The sequence below is a fragment of the Meleagris gallopavo genome, chromosome 14 (genome assembly GCF_000146605.3).
Source record: "Meleagris gallopavo isolate NT-WF06-2002-E0010 breed Aviagen turkey brand Nicholas breeding stock chromosome 14, Turkey_5.1, whole genome shotgun sequence".
Lineage (NCBI taxonomy): Eukaryota > Metazoa > Chordata > Aves > Galliformes > Phasianidae > Meleagris > Meleagris gallopavo.
The window spans coordinates 14761451-14782886 of NC_015024.2; the positions used below are offsets into that span (position 1 = coordinate 14761451).

General features: G+C 39.3%; 1 protein-coding gene across 3 annotated transcripts in view; it reads left to right on the plus strand.

The window, feature by feature from the left end:
* The window catches only part of TAFA1 (TAFA chemokine like family member 1), a 294039-nt gene that overhangs the window by 241328 nt on the left and 31275 nt on the right, over positions 1-21436 (plus strand). For all 3 annotated transcript variants that reach the window (XM_031555616.1, XM_010718703.3, XM_010718704.3), the window contains one exon: positions 15340-15480. In XM_031555616.1, the coding sequence (XP_031411476.1) occupies positions 15340-15480 (141 nt within the window). The remainder of the gene's footprint in view (positions 1-15339; positions 15481-21436) is intronic.

Consider the following 21436-nt stretch of genomic DNA (forward strand, 5'->3'; position numbering starts at 1 on the left):
TTTTTTTTTTAATAATCTACAGCCAAGGATATCTATGAGTTTAGTGTTAAACATCCACGTTAACAAAACCTACACTCCTTCAAGCAGTGCAGTTTTAGACTTCTTGTTTTGTTCTTTGTTTTTATGCCAAAGTCCCTGCTCTGCCTCTGGAGAATCAGAAACAAAGCCATAAAACCTTAAGCGGTTGACTGGGAGGCCCAGTAAGTGGCAAGAAGGGAGCAGAGATATCATCAGTCCATCATGCTGATGACCATCTGATGAAATTCACAGCATGATGAAAGTGAGGGTCGGTGAGTGAGCAGCAAGAGCTAAAAGCTTGTTTGTCTGGGGACATTGATCAGTGCATATTTTCAATCTTCTTAAATATCATCTCTTTTGAAGCAGTCACAGCTAGTAATTTATTTAGGACACAAAACCTTTAACAGAAAGAGGGATTAATCTTGGAGGAAAACTAACAGAGACAACAGCTTTGTGCCATTCCTTTTGTTTGTATAATTAATGTTCAACATTAAGCGTCCACTCGGCAGATACATGCATGGTACCAGCAAAGTAAATTCATTCAAATGCAAACAGTTTCTCTTGTATTGTGTTTGGAACTGTATGGTACATTTGTTCAGCTCCCTGGTAATACTTTAAAAGCTAATTACTTTGAAAAGTAAACAAGTATGCAAATATACATCAAGAAGTGCCATTTGGTTGTTTTTGAGGTTTGGGGCTGAAATAAACCAAGAAGCGAGAACCATGAGTTTGTTGAATTCCTGACAGAGCTGTATTTTCTGTTTTCTGCTGTAGCTCTCCGCAGTAGTTTTTTCTATTGTCAGTCTCCACAATGCTTTCTTTATCAGTTTAAAAAACGTCAGAATCAATGCTTCAAGATCGTGCATATTTTCAGCTGAAGCAAGTCAACAAAACTGACAGTGGGAAGGAAGGAGACCACAAACACCCAGGAGACTTGATCTGTTTGGAATATTTATTCATAAATTGAGTGGACCTCACAGATAGCTTACCTGCGTTGGCTGGGAATTATAGGCTTTGGATCGCTGCAATGAAAACATGAAGAAACAGAGCAGGGAAGGAGAATGGGAAATTTGGGGCAGCTGTGTCCTGCTGTGCTGAGATGAAAGATCTCAGGCTTAAGGATTCCTTCCCTAACATTGCCACTGCGGAAGCTCAGGACCATAGACGTTACAAGCATGTGTGTTTTGTGCTCCGTGCCCTCTGCACTGACACTGTTATCTTAGATGTAAATGAGAGGGAAGAGATACAGGTTTGCACTTCATTGGTTTCTAGTGATGCCAAGCATCCTACTTGCTAAGGGATGGCAGTGAATCATATGTGTTCATGTACCCTCACTGTTCCTGCCTGGATCTAAGAGGCCACCTGCTCAGCTTTGCTCCTCACAGGTCCCCATCAGGAGAAAGGGAACTGCAGTTGCCCCCCAATGCCACACTCAGTGGTATTGCATGATGTTCCCCATGCATAACCAGCAAACAGGAGGACAAAATTTAATCCTTATAGATCTAGCCAGAACCTTAGATTTTCCAATGATAAAACCATGTCTGTAATACTTAGATACTCACCAGGCAAAGTCAAGCGGCTTCACAAAGGCAGATAAAACAAATAGTTAATAACCTTGATAAACAGAAAGTCCTGGTCCATGTTCTTATGCGAGCAACCAGATTATAAATCCCTCACTCAAAACCTAGGGCAAGCAGCCTTACTTCTTCTGACAAAGCAATTATTTAGGACCCAGTGCTATCTCACCAAGATAGGAAAGTTCTCACAAGAAAGGCCATCTCTTACATTTCCATTCCAGAACCATTAATTCTCTGGAATGCCCTTGGTATGAAACTATGATTGCATATCAGTCGCTCAGAACTGCTATTAAGTCTATAATTTCAGTATGGCTAAATGTTAGTAACTGCTGTGAAAAGTATCTGATCCTGAAAGTATTAATACACGTATCCAGGCATTGCATAGGTAAGTTGTCCCACAGAGTGAATTATGCTTTCTAAATAAGAGAAGGGCTAAGATCAAAGATGGAAATGGCATAAATGAACTTTATAATGATTTCAGTAGCTTACCTCCTCCAGAGAATATGTAAATTATTGTAATGTATTTAGACAAAATTTGTATTTTTTCTGGATACACTAGTATATAAGAACAAGGTTTTCTTGGATGTTTTCTGTGGACTTCTTTACGTGGTGTTTGAAATAAGACCCACGTCCTAAAGCTATTATTGTAGCAACATGGATTTTCTGGCTGCATTACTTGTTCACAGATGGTTAGCCTTTGACATGGCAATGAGATTGTTCACTTCTGCAAGATGTTAGCACAGATCAATAAGAAAACTGTCTTACAGCAAGAACACCTGTTTGTCAACCAAGCCTGCCTTTAAGGTATTACTGATATTACATTTTTGTTTGTTCAGTGGAGAGCCAGTAGCTTCCTGGCTGCGAGGTTAAAAATCCCTCTTTGCTGGTGTGGTGTTTGTTAGCAGTAAGGAGAGAACTCTCTTTGGAAAAAGATACAAACCCACATCTCTGTGTTGTTGGATATAGAGCAGGTTAGGCTGAAAACTCTGTTCCCCTTACTCAATTTTGAGCCACAGGGGTAGTACAGGTGCTAGTTCTGAGCCAAGCAAGAAAATGCCTTCATCTTTTGAGTTTTAAAATAAATATTTAGGAATTGCTTTATCCAGGTTGTGGTCTGGCTTTATCCAGATGTGTACCCATCTATCTGTCATGTTTAAACATGTTTTGTGACAGATGAGTCATAATAAAAAGGATCCGAAAAATCTGAAAAACAGGCCCAGAAAATAGTACAAGTGGAACTCAAAAAATAGTGAGCTAATAAAGCTGGGGAAAAGAAGTGTTCAGCTATTGATGCTGGAAAATTGTTAGCTGTTACAATGGAGAAGAAAAAGCAGGAATGTGATGGTGTTTTGTCAAAGAGCAGGGATAGCTTCCTGAGTTGCCTGGTTGTGAGCACTGCTGGAAAGCACGGAGCACCATTTCAATTAGATATGGTGTTCCTCTTCCACCCTCAGACTGTTGGCTAGTTTTTCCATTACATAGCATCTGTCTCTGTTTCTATTGCTTGTTTTCCATTCCTTGTCTGTCTCCATACAGCCTAAGCAGTAACAGATAAATGCCTGTGTAAATTTCAGTTTATACGCTGATGCACAAATATTTTTGAAACTTGATTAACTCATGTTTGTTGTCTGTGTTTAGCTAACAATACTGTACTGAAGAACAGACTAGAGATAAATGCTAGGTTGGGAAAAGAGGGCAGATTGCCTATCTTAAAAGGAGATAATAATACTCCTCAACTTAAGAGCGCTGAATTTTTATTACTGTTAATAATAATGTTATTATTATATAGTAGAATCCTAAGACCATCAGTACCAGTGATGTCAATGATGCAGAGAAGAGCTATAGACATAATTAAGGTGATGGAGGCAGGCTTATGAAGAAAGATGAAGAGAAGCAGCAAATGCACAGCTTGGCTAAGTGGTGATAATGATGATGGGGTATGTGATGACCATCTAAAATGTATCTGACATCTGTAAACACAGAATGGGGAGTAGTGGTGTTCAGTTGGTCATAGCATTACAATTAGAGTTAATGAGCAATACAGAACAAAAGAAAACACAGAATTTTATTTTTTTTTGCTTTTCAGCCCAATAGTAGATCACATTAAATGCTGGAATGTTGTCTTCCGAGGATCCCTTGTTGCACCAGCAGAAGCCCAATTGCTTAAATAATGTGAAAATAAATTGAGCAAGATGCTCATGAGTGTGCAGAGCGAAGCATTTTGTTACTGAGAAAGGAATGGGCAACATGACCTCTTCTGCTTATAATTTCTAAACCTTTATCAGAAAGAGTTGGCAGAGATGCCCTGTTGCAGTATACAGGTATTTTTCATTATTTCAAACGTCAGCCCATTTAAATTAAATGCTACCCAAAATTTTCAAGATTGGAAACACAGGTGAGAAGGGAAAGGGGAAGCTGAACTGAGAAGGGAGAAAATGAAACTGCCCAGAATGGTGAAGATTCCCAATTCTGAGGACCACTCAACACAATTTAAGTAGTTGATGCTCCAGTTTCCTTGTTTGGCCTTCAGCCTATAGGATACTATCCCCTTTTTGATGAAGATATGAGTATTTCATAAGGTTTTCTGGATGTGGTGCAATACAGGAAAGAAACTGGAAGTCATTCACTAAAAAGAAATGAACTGTTTGAATAATAATCCCTTTGAGACAGGGATTTTTTCTGGATTTGAAATTTATTGATGTTTGTCAATGAAGTGTCAATATTTTTCACAAACAGTGTTTAGTTTAAAAAAAAATTCTGTTTAAAAGGCAACTATTAATTAAGAAAAAGCCTACCTCAAACTCTCACAGATAGTATTTGGATGAATACTGATCATTACCAAGGGTAAACAGGAGAAAGAAAAATATCCACATATTCTGCCTGGCCTCTTTGGTTCTGTGCTCTCAGCACACTGCTGCTGTTTAACTAATAAAAAATAAATTAATATGAATTTCAAGCCAACACTGTAATGTATCACACATTGCTTTGAAAGTAGGAAATTATGTGCTCACTAGACTTCATGAATTTCCACTCAAGTATGCAGCCCTTTTTATTTGTATTATAAGGGAATGGAATGAACTGAATTGCACATGTATTCAAAGAAGCAGTACAAAATCTGAACAGGAGCCAGATGATCAATTATCAGGAGGTAGTATTGTATTGTGTTGTTCACCAGGAGCTTCAAGAGAGACGAGAAAGAAATCGTCAAAGAGAGAAACATTCAATGCAGTTACAAAAAAGGTAAAAAGAGAGAACCAGAATAAATCATGGTTTGAATTGTGTGCTGAGAGCTGGAGCGGAAAGACAGAGCAAATCAAGGTGACAGGAAATAAAATATTGCTCATCAACAGCAACAGAGAGGAGAGAGACATCAAAACATGGAGACTTGAGATAAAAGGCAGCTCGGGGTAGAAACTACTCAAAAATATACAGGAAAAGAGGGCTTAGGAGTGACTGAATCAGTCTGAGAAATGAGAAAAATCTATCAGACTTGTTTTGTTTGAAATTAACGTCACTGAAACAAAGCAAAAAGAAGCAAATATAAGGAAGCAAACGTTATTATGAAACAATATGCTGGCTCAAAATAGTCCTCATTTTCAAAACATTTTTGAGTTGGGGAAACAATCACCTTTCCACTAAGGCTTCTCATGGAAGTAGCCACAGTGAAGAGATGAAAATTGAGAGGAGAAAAGGGTGAATCCCACATTATCTTCTGAAACTCACATCATCTTCTGCATCTCTCCCTCGTACTCAGACCTGTTTTAGTACAGATTAGACATTAAACAGTTAAATTATGCTTCAATCTGGATCTAATAGATTATTCCAACAAAGAAAATTTTAAAACTCAACAATTTATAACCCTAGTACATTAGCCTGAAAATTAAAATATTGCTCTTCACAGGCTTACCCAGCCTGTAACATTTCCTTAAGTATTTAACTAAATACAGTTCAGTAATGAATGTGCTATAAATTCCTTAGGCTGCAGAATATAAGGTTCATCTACAGATAATACATATGGCTGCAGATAATACATATGGTGTAAAACACCTTCCAGTACAAAACCAGCTGAATGCTTCTGGTCCTTCACTTCCACCCTCTGTCTCTCTGTGCCATTGCACAGTCACTTCCTGGAAAAGGGATCATTTTCTACTCAAGTATGAGACCAGCTGCTGGTCCAAATGATATGAATGACTCTAGAAATATATGGGATGGAATAATGTGCACACTCATGCAGTGAGAAGTGACTGCTTGACATTGTGTGGCTGCAATGCAGTATAGAATTTACTGCTACTGCTCATGTCACACAGCACCTGTACAATGACATTTTCATTACATATGCCGTAACTTACAGACCTTTGTTTTGTTATTCATTAATTTTCTAGCAGGTGGTCAACCCCATTGACAAAAAAAGTTACTGCCACTATAGCAAGACAACCTGTCTACAAGAGATTCCATTTAAAATGTCTAATCTTTGATGCCACTCTACCATCGCAGTTTTACATGTTGGTCAAATTCTCTCAGTCCTGTTCCTCATTGTTATTTTATTTATTGCCATTCTGTGGAAGATTAATGCAGCTTCTGCACTGGTAATAATTCTCTATATCAGTTTGTCCTCAGTATCTATGCATTCCTGGCTTTCCATCACTGTACATTCTTTATGGTTCACATTACTTTCACCACCCCTTATCTAACTACTTCATAAAAACCACCTCGCACATTTTTAAAGCACGACAAGAACATTACCATAAACTATGTTACTCTGCTCAGTAAACACATCATAGTCTCTCCATAGGCCAATCACCTTAGTGGATAAAATTATCTGGGGATGAATTTATTTACAGCAATCATGTCAAAAGACAAACTGTGTAGAATCGCATGGTTCTGCTTTTTGACGAGTTTAAGGACCCTGCATCATTTTGTTTCCACTGAAAATCTGGATTTTAAAATTGGTTATTGATGATCTTTTAAATTGTTCTATATCATTATCGATGTTTTCACAAATTCCTAAGTGAGAGATTTTCTAGCATTGTACGAAAAATGCAAAAGATAAATTATGAATATAGCAACAGCAATTTGAAGTCTCTGTTGAATTGGATGGGAAAAGGAGTATAGTTTGAAGAATAGGCTGAAGCTGCAAGCATTGAATAAAAGGATTGGTCATTTTGAAGATCTGGAAACACGATAGGCATAGAATAACATCTCAAAACTTTCTCAGCAACTGCTTTTCATGCATACTGTGTTCATCTCTCAACATCTGCGCTTTAATCATGTATTTCTTACCAGCTTAATTATTCCATCTGAAAAGTGTATAATCCTATCTTTCACTGTGTCCGTTTACTAAGGCTCGTTCCATTTGACATCCATTCTTTGGATTGCTTTGCAATATCCTGTGGTTCACCTCAATTTTTCTGTTAGGACATTTTCATGTCTAATTCCAGCATGGATTTTGTCTGCACTCTCTCAAGGAATTGGAGATGGCAATAGCGGGATAGTTCATTTCTCCACAGCTTTGTTAGCACCATAGCTCTTTTCTATCTCTAGCTTATACTGCTGGCTGTTATAGAAGTTATAAAAGAAGCACTGCCTGAATGCGGGCGTAGTACATTTTCCCCATATTATATTTTCAGATCCTCTCTGAAGAATCAAATATTAAACTTTGCAACAAGCAACAAAGGACAAGATTTCTGTAATGATTCAAGATTTTCTGCTCATCTTGTCCAGGCCGACATCACTTAGTCAAAGAAATCCCATTTACAAGCGATACAGAAATTCAGTGACGATTCGAGTCATGGTGCCTATTACTTATTTTTGTATCAAACTTAAGTTTTCTCAAAAATAATATTCTTCTCTTTCTGAGCTGTCAAAGTCCTGTCTCTTCAGATATGTCTCTTAATGTCATTCAGGAGCTGTACATTTTGCCAAAACTTCTAATTTCTAGCCTTCATTTCTTGAAGTTGCTGTAAGCTGATCTCCCTTTGAAGTAGAAAAATCTCATTAAAAGACTGAAGATCCCCACTAAGAGGACGTTGGATTCTTGGCTGCCTCATGGGTTACATCTCTGCCTTTTGTAGCTCATCTATACAAGAATGCTAATAGTACCTATTACAATTCACTTTCAACACTCCCTGTGACAAAAAAGCAATCAGACATACAGGATATGTGCATGGCCCTCTGCAGGCAGCGCTGCCTGATAGCTTGCACTCTGCTGCCTATCAGGAACAGCACACGCACACAATAGGTGGGATTTTCTCCTAAATTCTGTCATTTAGACATGAGCATACAGTACACAGGCATGCAAAATCATAATCAAGTCTACCAACAACTTTACTTAAAAGCTAGAAGCTCCTCATCAGCATTCCTCCCCAGCCCCTCTTGCCCCATTGTCCTGCTGCACCCAACGCTGGTTATTGCGCTGCCGTTTGAAATGCAGTGTGCCAGAGGCAGGAGCTGCTCGAAGCCTGCCTTGTTTTCCTGGATACCATTTTTCCTTTGATTCATCTTTAAGAGATTTATTTTTTTTTAATATGCATAAGAATAAGGTTCTGTGCGAATTTCTCAGGAGATCAATTTGCAAGGCTCTTTAGTAGAAAGACCTATTCTCTAGTGTGTATATTGGTTTGATATGGAAATCCATAAGCCTGCCCTAGATCCTCCCACATCTTATACACTGGTGTGCTCTGCGTTTTCTTTGTGAATTCGAGAGTAGAATCCATACTGTATCTCCTTTTCAAAAAATACTTATTTTTAATTTCTGTGAATAAACCAGCTATTGTGGATCAGAGTCTATTCCGAGTGTAAGTATAAGAATCTGTAAATCTCCCAGATAAAAAGCCTCCTGTGGCTGATGGGAGAGCATTAGTAGAAAATTATAAAAGGCTACAAATCCATGTGTTAATTAGAGCTTTGCATATCCCTGTTTTCGCTATTATACTGAATGGGAAATAAAATACAAATGCAAAAAAAAAAAAAGCCACAAGTTAGTATTCAAATGAAATATTAACATTCCTTTGAACAAAATACTTTAAAGACAGTGTTTTCTTCTCGTTGTTATGGAGTTTTTTTTAGAAAAGTTTGATTTCATGGAAACAGCCCTTTCTGTCAAAAAGGGTCTCAGAAAATTAACTTTGAGCACAGTAAATAATCAGAGATGTCTTTGCTGAATGCACATTGCCCATCTTAGGTATTGAATTCTAACTCTAAAATCAGTCAAAGCTTTTACCTCCAATGCAATTTGTTCCAGCTGTAGAGGACCTGCTTTGCCCAGCAGTTCATGTTCAGACTCATCACTTGTGCCACAGGTAAGTGTGAACCAAGAGGATTAGTCTGATGAGAAATTAGGGTCATTGTATCAGTGATACAGGAATTAGGGCCCTGAACCAAGAGGACAAATTGCACCACCCACCAGGAAAGCTGAGCTGTGATCTCCACAAGTATTCTTTAAATGGTCAGACATCATAAGAAGCTCCAGTAGCAGCTTGAAATGAGCCAGGATCATAGGATCATTAAGGCTGGAAAAGACCACTAAGATCACCAAGTCCAACCCCAACCCATCACTACCAGCCCACTGACCACGTCCCTCTCCATGGCTATGGAACACCTCCAAGGACTGTGACTCCACCACTCCCTGGGCAGCCTGTGCTATTGCCTCACATCTCTTTCTTGGAAAATTTCTTTCCAGTATCCAACCTGATGATGCGAATCTGTCAGAAACCAAATTTTGTTACTTCCTTGTGGAAATACTTGTTCTGATCTTTTGCAAACAAAATAGCATTTTCATTGCAGGAGAAACTCTCTGTCTCCAGAACTCTCTCATAGTTACAACGTTCACAAAAATTATATCCCAGCCTAAAACTTAATGATTCACAGTGGGAATCGTGTGTGTTGCACGGAGTGCTCCACACTGAAAATAGTATATGTTCCACATAATGACAAAGAAAATACTGAATATTAATGAAAATGTAAATATAAATTTAGGAAACATAACACTGCAGCCTATTCGGATCCCCAGGGCAAAAGTAATGCAGTGTATAACCAGGAGGCACACAGAACACGTGCAGTGAGTTACAAATACCACCCTTACTGCAACGCTGCATATAATTAGTAGCCCATGAATCTATTTATGTCAGTTATTGTAATGGGCAAGAATTTAATATGAATTAGAAACCTGGGTTCTGGCTTAACACTACCATTTTATACTTTCACTCATTTTTATTTTTATTTTTGAGGGTACCTTTGTGTTATTAAATATTCATGGGCCCAATTCAACTGTTCTGTAACTTGGTGAGCTGCAGTTATCCTCCCTCACCAAAATGAATAGCAACCCTGCTTGCTCTGCAGCCATTGTCACTGTATACGTGAAGAAATGTGTCCTGTAAACTTGAGCCTACTCTTTCTGGAGCAGAAACAGTGTGTCAGAGAACGATATGTAAAATAAAAATGGGAGTATAATTGCAGTGGGGCTATGATGAGTTTTTTATTTGTTCACCGATGAAGTGGCTCATGGAGTAGCATGGGGACTTCGTTTTTCCATTTGTATGCGAATTGCTGTTAGAAGCAAAAATGTTCCTTTGTAGGTAATAGAGTAGTGGCTTATTATTTCTTAGAGTAAAGTAAAATATGATATTTTCCCCTGAGCGCAGTGTAGTCTGTGGTTCTGGCACATTAGCTGGCATAAACATTTTGATTAAAGCGTATGAATGTATTAATTACACCTGGGAAGTTTCCAAAGCGTATTCAAACTACAAACTTCAAACTGCTGCCCCCAAATCTGAATCCTTTTTAGAAACCATCACAGCATTACCTTTTTGTTCTCTAGGATGTTTGTATAAAGACATGATGTGGCAACTGTGCAATTTTTTTATCCTGTGGTTTCTGTAAGCACTTGTGCAGTGTATCTGTAAGCATCTGAAGAATTTTTGCTGTCATGTTATTGGTTTTTTTTTTCACTCTAAAGAGCTTTAATTCTGTTTAAAGTTTTCTGTGACTGTCCCTAGGTGTAGCAGTATCTGCATATACTTAAGCACTTTTCAGAATAATGTCACTGGGTGTATGATTTCACATAGGATGATAGCACTGGAACGCAGACTTAACTGAGGCTGTATAAATAAGTACAGCTATCAAATCTGGTCTTATTTCTGGTAAGATGTCTGGAAATGTTGTTAGGATTTGATCCATAATGATCTCCATTATTCATTTTCCTATAGTTACTACATATGGTGTAACAGAGGGCAGAATATGACCAGCAGAGCATATAAAGTTGTCTGGATATCACTGTTTTTCTGCAAGAAACAAACAATTTCTCATAGCAACCTTCAGCTGAATCAGGTTGCATGATGCACTGAAGATGCGATAGAAACAAATGCAACAGAGGGTCTGAATTCTAAAATCACTGGGCATATGACCCCAAAAAGAAAGGCCTATCTTATCTATCAGCTGCCTGTGCCGCTGCCAAACAACCCAAGTCTGACCGAAGTGCTGCTTTGCTCATGCATTCATGCACACACGCATTCATTACGACTGACCTGCCCTAGGAAGGTCCATTAAATGGAGCTCATTTCAAGCACAGATGGTCCTGAATAGCTTAATGTCTGCCTGGTGGCCAGAATAAGTGAATTCTTGATGGTCTTAGACTTCTGATCACATACATGCAGCCAAGGAGGAAATGAAAACATGTTTATCATTTTGATAAACAACCTTTCTCATTGCTGGAGGATGCTCAGTGCAACTCAGTAGAGTCAAATACTATTAAATTGTCATCACTGTCAAAGAGAGAATGTATAAGTTTTGCTACCTGAGTCATAGTTAATGACTTCCACAATGTATAACACAAATCAGTAGTGCTGTTTTTCCTATTTTATGTTTGTTTACTGATAAGTTCAGGCTCTGCTAGAATTCAGAGGCAAGTTATAATTTTGAAGTGCAAAATATGCTTTTATTATTACCTCTCAGCTAGAGATATAAAGAACAGAGATGACTAGAAGATGGCTTCTTGGCTTCTGCCAGGCATGCACTCAGCGCCTGTAGCTGATTAGGTGTTTTAAATCACAGCCATCCACTGTAGGTTCGTACTTACGATAAAATATTTCACTCTGCGGTGTGTAAACTCAAGGTGGCTTTATAACTGAGATAAAAAATGAAGGTGTTTTCAGGAGTTAGGTGTCCTCCAATTAGAATTAATCCATTTGCAGGCAGTAGCAAACAGTTGTCCCTGTCCTACAGTAAGAATGATAGGTAATTTCTACACTTTAATATTTGAACTTATGTAGAATAAAGACTTCCAGGAAGCTAGGACATATGAGGATGGTCGTAATGCCATGCACAGTTGCAATCCTTGGTAGTCCAAATTCCTTCCCAGAATTTGATTCTGTCCCTGTTGCTTAGACAAGTAGCAAATTCCCAAATTTCAGGGCATCCTGAACTGAGTGCTCAGAAAGGGTCATCTGCTCTTCCTACTAAGTCCTGCTAATGACTGTTGTCAGAAAGATGTTAGTCATGATAGGAAATCTCTGTTCATCTCCAAAGTTTCTTGAAGAAAGAGCAAAACTGCTCCTGATTTGTAAGTTCCTATGCGTTTCTAATCTTCCCATTTTCCTGCAAGAGGGGAAATAGCAAATGAGCAACCAAACAAAACTATTTCTCTTGCCTTTTTACCTAAACAACCACCTCATGGGATGTAGCTGTCAGCAAGACATTCATAGCACTCTTAACTGATGTGTTTAGGGTGCTTTCCTCTCCTTTTAAAATCAATGGAAAATCCCCTATTGACTTAAATGAGTTGGATAAGGCCATTATTGTAGAAACAAAGCCAGAAGACACATTAGCTCAGTAGACCATGAACTGTTAAAAAAAGGACATCATTTCTGTTGTTTGTGACAAAGATTCAAACTTCCACTATCAGACTATCAGGTCAATAATCCACGCTGTTATTTAAATTCCTAAGTATTCCTTTGTAACAGATGGCTTCCAAGGAGAAGTTTGGAGTCAATAATCCATGTTCTTTAAAAGTCCATCAATTTTGAAATAGATTTATGCAATATATGTATTTTTCTGTCTACCATCCAGGTCAACCCTAGTAGGCGCTACCAAATGTCTTTGAGTGTTGTTTCCTCTGTTTTTTTTTTAAAAAACAAGTTGATATAGCTATGAGATGTATATTTTTATGTACAATATGAGCACTGAGCATATTGCTGTGATTTGTCAGAGATCTGCTGATGACAAATGGAAAGACAATAAAAAATAATGTTCTCTGGAATCTCTTCTCATTTCCATGACAGTAATGGAACTGAGGGGGGAATATTCCAGTTTCCAAATTTCAAAGGGTGCTGAGGGTTGAAATCCATACTTACCCAGCAGGATTAGAGATGTCACTTTTGACTGGACACCAGTTTTGTTTCAATAAAATTTACTCCTCATGTGAGGAGATCTTTAGTAATCACTGTCAGGCCCTAGGCAGGTGAACAAAATGTACTGACTCTCCAAATGCAATGCTTCTTGTGAACAACATCTTTTTTTTCTTCCCTTTTGACTAAAAGTTGACATATGTAATTTCAACACTGAAACAGCAAACAGCATCAAGAGAGAACAAATGTCATAATGCACCTGCACTGCACAAACAATCTTTGTGTTCCGCGGCATGAAGTCCAAAATGTTCTCTGTGCACTGTTTAAGTAGTAGTTTTATTAACAATTCACCTCTTGGCAGTGTGTAAGGTTGCTACTTCCATGCTACATCTCCCATGGAATGGTTTCAGTGGAATTAATCTTTGATATTAAACCTGAGAAGCTCAAGCAACTAGAGAAATGGAAGTAAGAGGAAAATATTTTTCTTTTGCTCAAGGAAAATATTTCCAGCTACAGTTCTGCTTATGTTTCCATCCAAGAAACAGACACTGCAGAGAAAACTTCATAATGCATTGCATAATCTTTAGTGTTAAAAGTAGCATTACTGTGGGTATATTCTTATATTTTTATGGTTGGAACAATTAAAAGTTCCAATTAATGTACATAACTATCCAGTGGTAACAAAAGGGTTTTTACATTGCTTTTATAGTTTTGTTATGTTTTCCCACTCCTATGCAGCTACGCACTTCTAGTTAAATTCTTTACTGCTGCAACAACTTGAGCTTCCAATTACAATTAAAGGTGTTATAAAGCTCATCAACCACAACCCATGATTTTGAACAGAGAATCAAATGAGAAAGACTAGCTCATGTGGTTATTAGTACCCAGACAGGAAATTAATAGAGGAAATGAAGCTTTTAGTTTATTCACAGATATTTACCAGACAGTATACATAATCTAAAATTGGAAATACTTATTACCACGTACATTATTTTTATTGTTGTATGTGCAATCAATAAAATCACAAATCCTTCTTCTCTTAGGACATGACCGTAAGATGAGTCAAACCAATGCGAATGTTTTTATGGCTTTCAATATGATTTGGATGGGAGAACAGGGAGTTTATGTGAAGAACTATTTCTTAGAAAAACAGAAGGATTTGGGGCTGAGCGGATTGTCACAATTCCTCTTACTCCTAAGAGACAACTAAATGACCTTTTGTCAGATAATGGCATTCTGAATTGTTGGGATCTCTCTTCTGTGGTACCTATTGGCTTTCAAAAATCCCATGTCAGCAGACCAAATTGCACCTAACAAGTAGTACATGCAGCAGCATTTCTTTCCAGATGAGGCAATTATTTTCTGCAGTCTCGCCTCAAGCTTGCAGACTCATCAGTGCTTAACTCCAAGTCCATGCAACCCAACCTCATGTACTTTAATGGATGTTTGATGCACTGACTCATCCTGGAAGGCCAGATTCCTTCTTCACATCCAGATGTGGGCCAGCATCTACACATGCTCACAAGCTCTCAAAGCTTTTTCAGTAAAAGAGTGAATGCCAAAGTGCCAATCCTTGCACTATATTGCTAAGGTGAATGGGAATGGTACATGTGCTAGTTCACTTCTCTGTGTAGCATATGCCACAGACACCAGGGATTCGTGAACCCTATGACTTCGTTTCTCTGCCTATCACTCCTTTGTGTACTCCATCCACACAGATCATTGCAAATAGTCATAAGGGGCAATGAAGGAGAAGACAAATTAATCCTTGCCCATGATGACAGTGTTTTCTGGCTTTAAACTGTCCATTTTTTGAGTAGGGTAGTGGAGGGAAATGCTGCTGTACCATTCTGTAGTTTGGAGAGTCTGATTATCACTCACTATGGACGGTGAGCTGGCTTAGAATCAAATACTTGAAGAAAACGTTTCTTTCTAGATGGATGCCTATAACCCCCGTCTTTGTACAGAATATTTGTACAGAGAATATTTGGGAGAAAGATCTTCCAGTATTACAAGCATAAAATCATCCCCAAATTATTTCATTTATGCATGCAGCATAGGTAGTATATTACCTACATTTCTTCAGGCCCAGACTGTGACTTACTTCATTTTCTTAGTTCAAAAGTACAGATGTCAAAGAAGCTTTTAATACATGACAGGCAAAAAATATCCGCTCGAGAGGGACATTAATCTGCATTTCCTATAGGAAGTATATCAACATCTGTCTTAGTAAGGGTCACATACAATGGGAGAAAAATAGCGTTGTAGTAGTAGGGCTGTATAGAAATCATGCAGAGGAAAGGACAGTAACACACCGGGTGCTTTGATTAACTTCTGCTCTTCCTAATCAGAAAGTCAATATTGTCTCTTTTTCTTTTTTCCCTTTTTTTTTCTTTTTCTGCCAGAAGGAGGAACGTGTGAAGTTATAGCAGCACACAGATGCTGTAATAAGAATCGAATTGAGGAAAGATCACAAACAGTAAAATGTTCCTGTCTACCTGGGAAAGTGGCTGGGACTACACGAAACAGACCTTCCTGTGTTGATGGCAAGTAGCTTCTCTTGTATATATGTCTCTGTATCTGTACCATCCAGTAAATAGCTTCAAGTCTATAGATTTCACATAGGAACTTTGCTGTGTTGTCTGTTCAACTCAACAGGAAAACTGTGCACATGGATCACACCAAGGTTTACTCACAAAAATACGAGTAAAGCATTCAGTACAGCCACTCAGATCAGTGTAAAAGATATTGTGGCAGAATCAAGTCCTTAATAAATAACTGGATGAAATTATTCCTTACATCACTTCAAGGGTACCTGAAGTGAGACAGAAGAATCAGTGGGTTACGCAGACTGGAGGACTTCGTAGACAAAGCTTAGAGGTTTTTACATTCAGTACTAAGAAGGTGAAAGACTGGGGGTACCTTCAAGAGATGAGAACCTAATGTTTTCTCAGCAAGCATTTGTGTTAAAGACTAAAAGAAAATATTGAATGATTTCAAAAAGGCTTTCAAAGTCTTAAGTGATGTGGCAGTAATCTGTACATTGTTAGTCTGGGAATGCCATTCAGCTTCTGGACTCATAACTGAAAATGCACTATGAATGGACCTCTGAATGTCTGCACTTTAATCTACATTCTGTCATTTTGTTGTTGCTTAATTAACTCAATAAAAAGAAACTTTTCTGCTGAGCACAGTACAAAAAAAAAAACAAAACCAACCATAGGTGAAATCTACCACTGATCTTAACCAAAGATCAGCTGTACAAGCCTTGAAAGGTTTCATGTTCAGCGGGTCATGAGAAAGAGAGACACTGGGTAAGACACCATTAATTCAGATCTCATAATTCTGCTCAGAGGACAGGAGCTCAAAGAGTGCTGTGTTAAGAAAGCTGGGTGCAGGTGTGGACTGGAGCCTAATTGCTTTGTCAGGATTACAATAAAAAGAAACGTTTTTGTCTGGAATTTTGAAAGGAGTTAAGGATAAAACAATGACTAATATAAAAGTGCAAAGTTAGTTCCATTGAAGTCACTGGTAAGATTCACGGTGACTTCAAAGCCCAAAAATGTGAACTACAAAGGGATGTCTTCTCTTTTCAAGTTTAGTTGTTGTAGTCAGACCATTGCTTCTTTTGAGAATAGCTGGTGATCAGTTCAAAAGCCCAATATATTGCGTGTAAAAATTAATAGAATGGGCATTTCCTTTGGCCTTTGTTTTATCCCAGACTTTGCTTTGTGACTTTCGACATACTGAACGGTGTTAAGTCAGATCTTTGACCTGTTTGGTGCAAAAAACTTCCTGTCAGAGATCTGTAGATGGCAATACTTTAACTCACATGAAGATCTGGAGTTTGCTGTCTCTTTTTTACATGTGGACATTTACAAAGGTTGTGTACAACTTGTTACCTTGTTCACCTACTGCAGTGAAAGGATGGAGTCCTTTTTTGCCACATTGGGTTTTACAGTGCGGATGATTTCCAACCACAATTTATCATTCAGAAATTATTTGGATCCATTACTTTACTGGGGACATTCAAGAACAGCAGTATACTCTCAGCCAAACAGGTCAACCACTTTTGAGGTGAGAGGAACCAGGAGATACCATGTCAGCAGTCTGACTCATACCGGTAGTGATGATTGCCTTTAGCTGTGTGTATAAAAAACTTGATTCTGAGTCTTGTCCTGTTTATACCATTAGCCATACCGTGATTTAATGGGATCAGAAGAAAACTTTTGGAGTTTCTCAGTCCAATAGCATCAGAAAACACATCAAGGACAATGCTTAACTGTTTATTGCAAACAGAACTGCAATCAGAATTGCTCCACACACACACACACAAAAGGCTGTTTTTATTTTGTTTTTGCTTTGTTACTACTCAAAACACTTTCTTATAATACATGGCTGGTGGCTGCTTGAGTTTTGGTGCTTCTACCAGATATTAGCATTGTTTGAGGTCTGATAACTTCAGACAGGCTTTTAAATAACTTTGTTACAACAGCATCAAACGTGAAGGGTATACCAACACTATCACATTTGAGTCAGGACTGTAGGACTGTACTGTCCACCCGTCATTCTTCTTTGACTAATCTTCATGCAAAATTGATGTCACCTTTCTGAATAGGATAAGATTTTCTTTTGTGGCACAAATCAAGCTGGCTGGGTGAACCAGAGAGCAGAAATGAGCAAGTGACAGCAGGGAACTGATTTGTACACTCAACTCATGTCTTTCCCTTTCCCTTTCCCTTTCCTTTTCCCTTTCCCTTTTCCCTTCCCTTCCCTTCCCTTCCCTTCTGTCTACACATGACTTGCCTTCAGTTTTCTTCAGTTGCCTCCATTAGCAAAGCAGTCTTGTGGTCACTTCTTTATTGCAGGCAGAGATTTTTTTTGAAGCTAATCGTACGACACTTTAGTACTCAGTATACCCAGCGTGAGTGTTTGATCAGACACAGGTGTAGAACATAGAACACCTTTTACTACACTGATGTAACCTGGTCACAAACAACAAATGTGAAGGAAGTGGGCACAGAAGCCAAGTGACCCCCTGGGGTTCCTGTGTAAGTATTAAAAGAAGAGCTTTAGAAATATTCTCACAGCTCTAATACTTCACATCATTGCTCTAAAAACGTAACAGGAATACAAAATATTCATAATTTTAGTACTGTCACTTTCATACAGCAAATAATGTGCATGCTACCATATCATTTACAGAGGTATTGAGCCATTCTATACACTCAGCAGGTGGTTATGCTCATGTGTTCTTCAATGCCTTGAATAATACATAATTTGTTCAACAGTACTGAAGTTTACTGTGTTATGGTTAATGATGCTCTCAGGCACATATTTTTGTAATGCTTGAATTCCCTCTTCCCTTCTCTTCACTCTTCCTCCACTCTCTTTCAAACTGTCAGAGCCAGTCAGCATCTTTGACATAATTCTCTGTGAAATTGATTGGACCACAGAGCATGCAATCAAAGAAAAGCACATGCACTGGCTTACTGGCTTTAGAAATTGGTCAAGAAGGGACCATCAAACAGGCTGTGCATGTTGGCTTTTAGGAAATGAGAGCTTTTTAGCACTGGTCAAAATCAGTGAGAAAGGAGGAAGGCGTTACTACAACTATTCCCAGTTTCTGTGCATTATCTCTCTCTACAAGTTGTTCCTCTAGGAAATATCACTGCCGAGGTCTAAGCGATCCCCCTCCATGTTGTCAGCAATACAGGATTTAAAGTGTTAGCTCCTACAGAGCAGGACCAGTGTGCTGGCTCCCCATACCTGCTGCTGGCCTGCTTTATACCAGCCATGCATCAGGGCAGAGGGAAATCACTCACTGATACAAACTATAAAATGAAATGAACCCAGTGTTTCCCATTCTCCTAGCCTGGCCTTGGAGCACATCAGCTTTCAAATCATTCTGTAATATATGAAATACTCACTTTCATGTACATACTTCAGGTTTCTATTAGTGTGAGGACCATCCATCACTAGCCACCATGCAGCCTTGTGAATTTACATCAGACTTTGTCAGGACAGTGCTAACAAACTCAACACAAGTCTTAATGACTCTTGGGAGCACCAAGACTTTTAATGCCGCTCTGGGCCAGCACCTCACAACTCTCCCTGTGCTACTGATCATAGATACTGCACATTATTTTTCCCTGTGCATTATTAGGAGTAGGGAGAGGATAACATTCATCAACACTTGGGCTCTTCGCTGGCATCTGCCCTTCACATAAAGAGGTCTTGGCCCTTAGGTCACTCCTTAGGCAGGCAGTACTTGCAGCCACACTGCTGACAAGAGCTTAAGGTGTTTTATTTTTAAATCATGGTCAAGTTGCTGGCTGTAAAGTGAGCATTTATAATTAAAGGGCTGTGGTCCTGCACCAGAAGAAGCTCAGCTCACCCCCTGCAGGAGCCTGAGCTGGCTCCTACCCACACACCCTGCCCCAGCTCATGCCAGCAAGAGATGGGCACAGGAAATATGGAAAGCTCCCAGAGTGAGAGCAAGATTCGAGCCCTGCAGAGTCAGATGAAAGACTCCTATTGACTTTGAGTCAGATCCTTAGCAAATACTTTGTTAGATATAATCCTGTATCTATCAGCACTTACATCGAGTGAAAATGGTTCGCCATCACAAAGCCAATGGTTTTCTATTTATCTTGTGTGTACTTTAGGTGGTATCACCAAAAAGCCTTCCTCCCTCCTCCCCCCCCACTCTGTGAAAATACTTTCAATCAATTTTTATTTCTTGAAGAAAAAAGGAGAAAAAAAGATGCTTTTTTGCAATGGAAGGAGTCAGCTTCTCATCCCCCTAGCTGTGCTTCAGCCTAGATGAGAGGAGATCTCAGGGTCCCACATTATTAATGCACTGTCTGTATGAATAACGAGCAGGCTTGGTGAATTATTTCACACTCCTGGGAAAATCTATAGCCCTGTCCTTCTGCAGCACCACGGAACCGAGCGGGAGTCTCGTATTTTTTGATTTGGTGAATTCAGATGACTTCATTTGTGAAGAGGAAAAAAATGTATCTGCTCCCTACTGACACCCATTTAGTAAGCTACAAAAAAAAAAAAAAATTGCAGCGTATCACAGACACTATTAAGTAGAGGCAAAGAGAGAAGCCTAACTTTGTGCTGGAATATTTCAGACTTTGCTTTTGTCTGGAAACACGTCTTCTTGAAATGTCCTTGGAGCTGCCCTGCCATTGCAGCCAGTGCAGAGGAACTGACTTTATGGAGGGTCATCTTCCTCATTGTAGCACCCAGTGCTGTTTGGAAGTGTAGGCATGTTCTGGTGGCTGAGGCACAGCATGGGAGGATATGCAGGGGTTGAATTTGTAGCCAACATGGGATGAAGTTCCCATTTGTGCCGTGTGTGTGCTGCCTGCAGACCTCAGCCCAGCACTGAGGAGAAGCAGATGGATGAGCTTGCCTCTCTGGAGTGAGGATGGTGCTGCTATTGAGATCACCTGAGCACATCTTCATCTCTGCTATAATTTATCTCCCTACCCACATCTTATATTTCTTTCTTTTCTGATTGACATTGTGGTTTCCTGCAAAGCAAAGCAATCACCCCTCTAATACCATGCCCGAAGAGCTGACTAATCCACCCCTGATGGAGTATTGAAGTGTGCAGAGCACACACTTCAATCCCAATTATTTTCTTCCACAGGAAAAACATTTTTTATTCCAATTTTGCTGTTGCTTTTCTTTTTTAAGAAGGGAAAAAGCCATCAGCGTGGCTGTACCTCCACCTGCACAGGGTGAGCAGGCACTTTCCACACCTCAGCTGGCAGCCTCAGTGCCCACGCAAGGGAGGAGAACCCTTGCAGCCACCAAGGTGCACAAGCAGCCACTTTACAATGAAATTAGAGCCCAGCATGGCTGCGTAGCTGCGGGAAGGCACACGGGAACATACAGAGGAAAGGCTAAATGGAAAAGCAGTAGGAGTTTTCTTGTCCTAAAGGTGGAATTAAGTGTTAATCATAATATTGGAAAGGGGGTTTTGGAGGCAGAGGCAGCAAGCTGGCTGAAGAAAGAGCTTTGTTACCAAGCACTATGGAGCAATCTTGCCAGCTGAAATAGGATATGTGACAGCTCAGGAAGTACAGGTCTAAACATTTACACTCTGCTTTTAAATAAACACTGAGGTTATCTGTGTCATGGGACATGGCACCCATGTGTGGTATCAGTATGACAACAAAAATGCGTCCAGAAAGCACTGGACACCCAGAGCCAGGTTTTCAGCTGTGGAAATCCAGAGAGAGCCACTGGTTTCTGCCAATTGAGGACATGATTTGTTGAGTTTTGGAAAATGAAGAGAATGGTGACTGGCTATTAATCCTTCCTGTGGTGCTTAGGGAATGTCAAGAGCCAGCATTCAGCTAACCAGTGGACAAGAGGAGCTTAGAGAAACAATGAGGTCGGGTTAGCATCTGTACTACATCTCCTTGCACCAAACCTCTGCAGTAATTCAGATGATAATTTATCTTTGTCAGGAAGGACCAT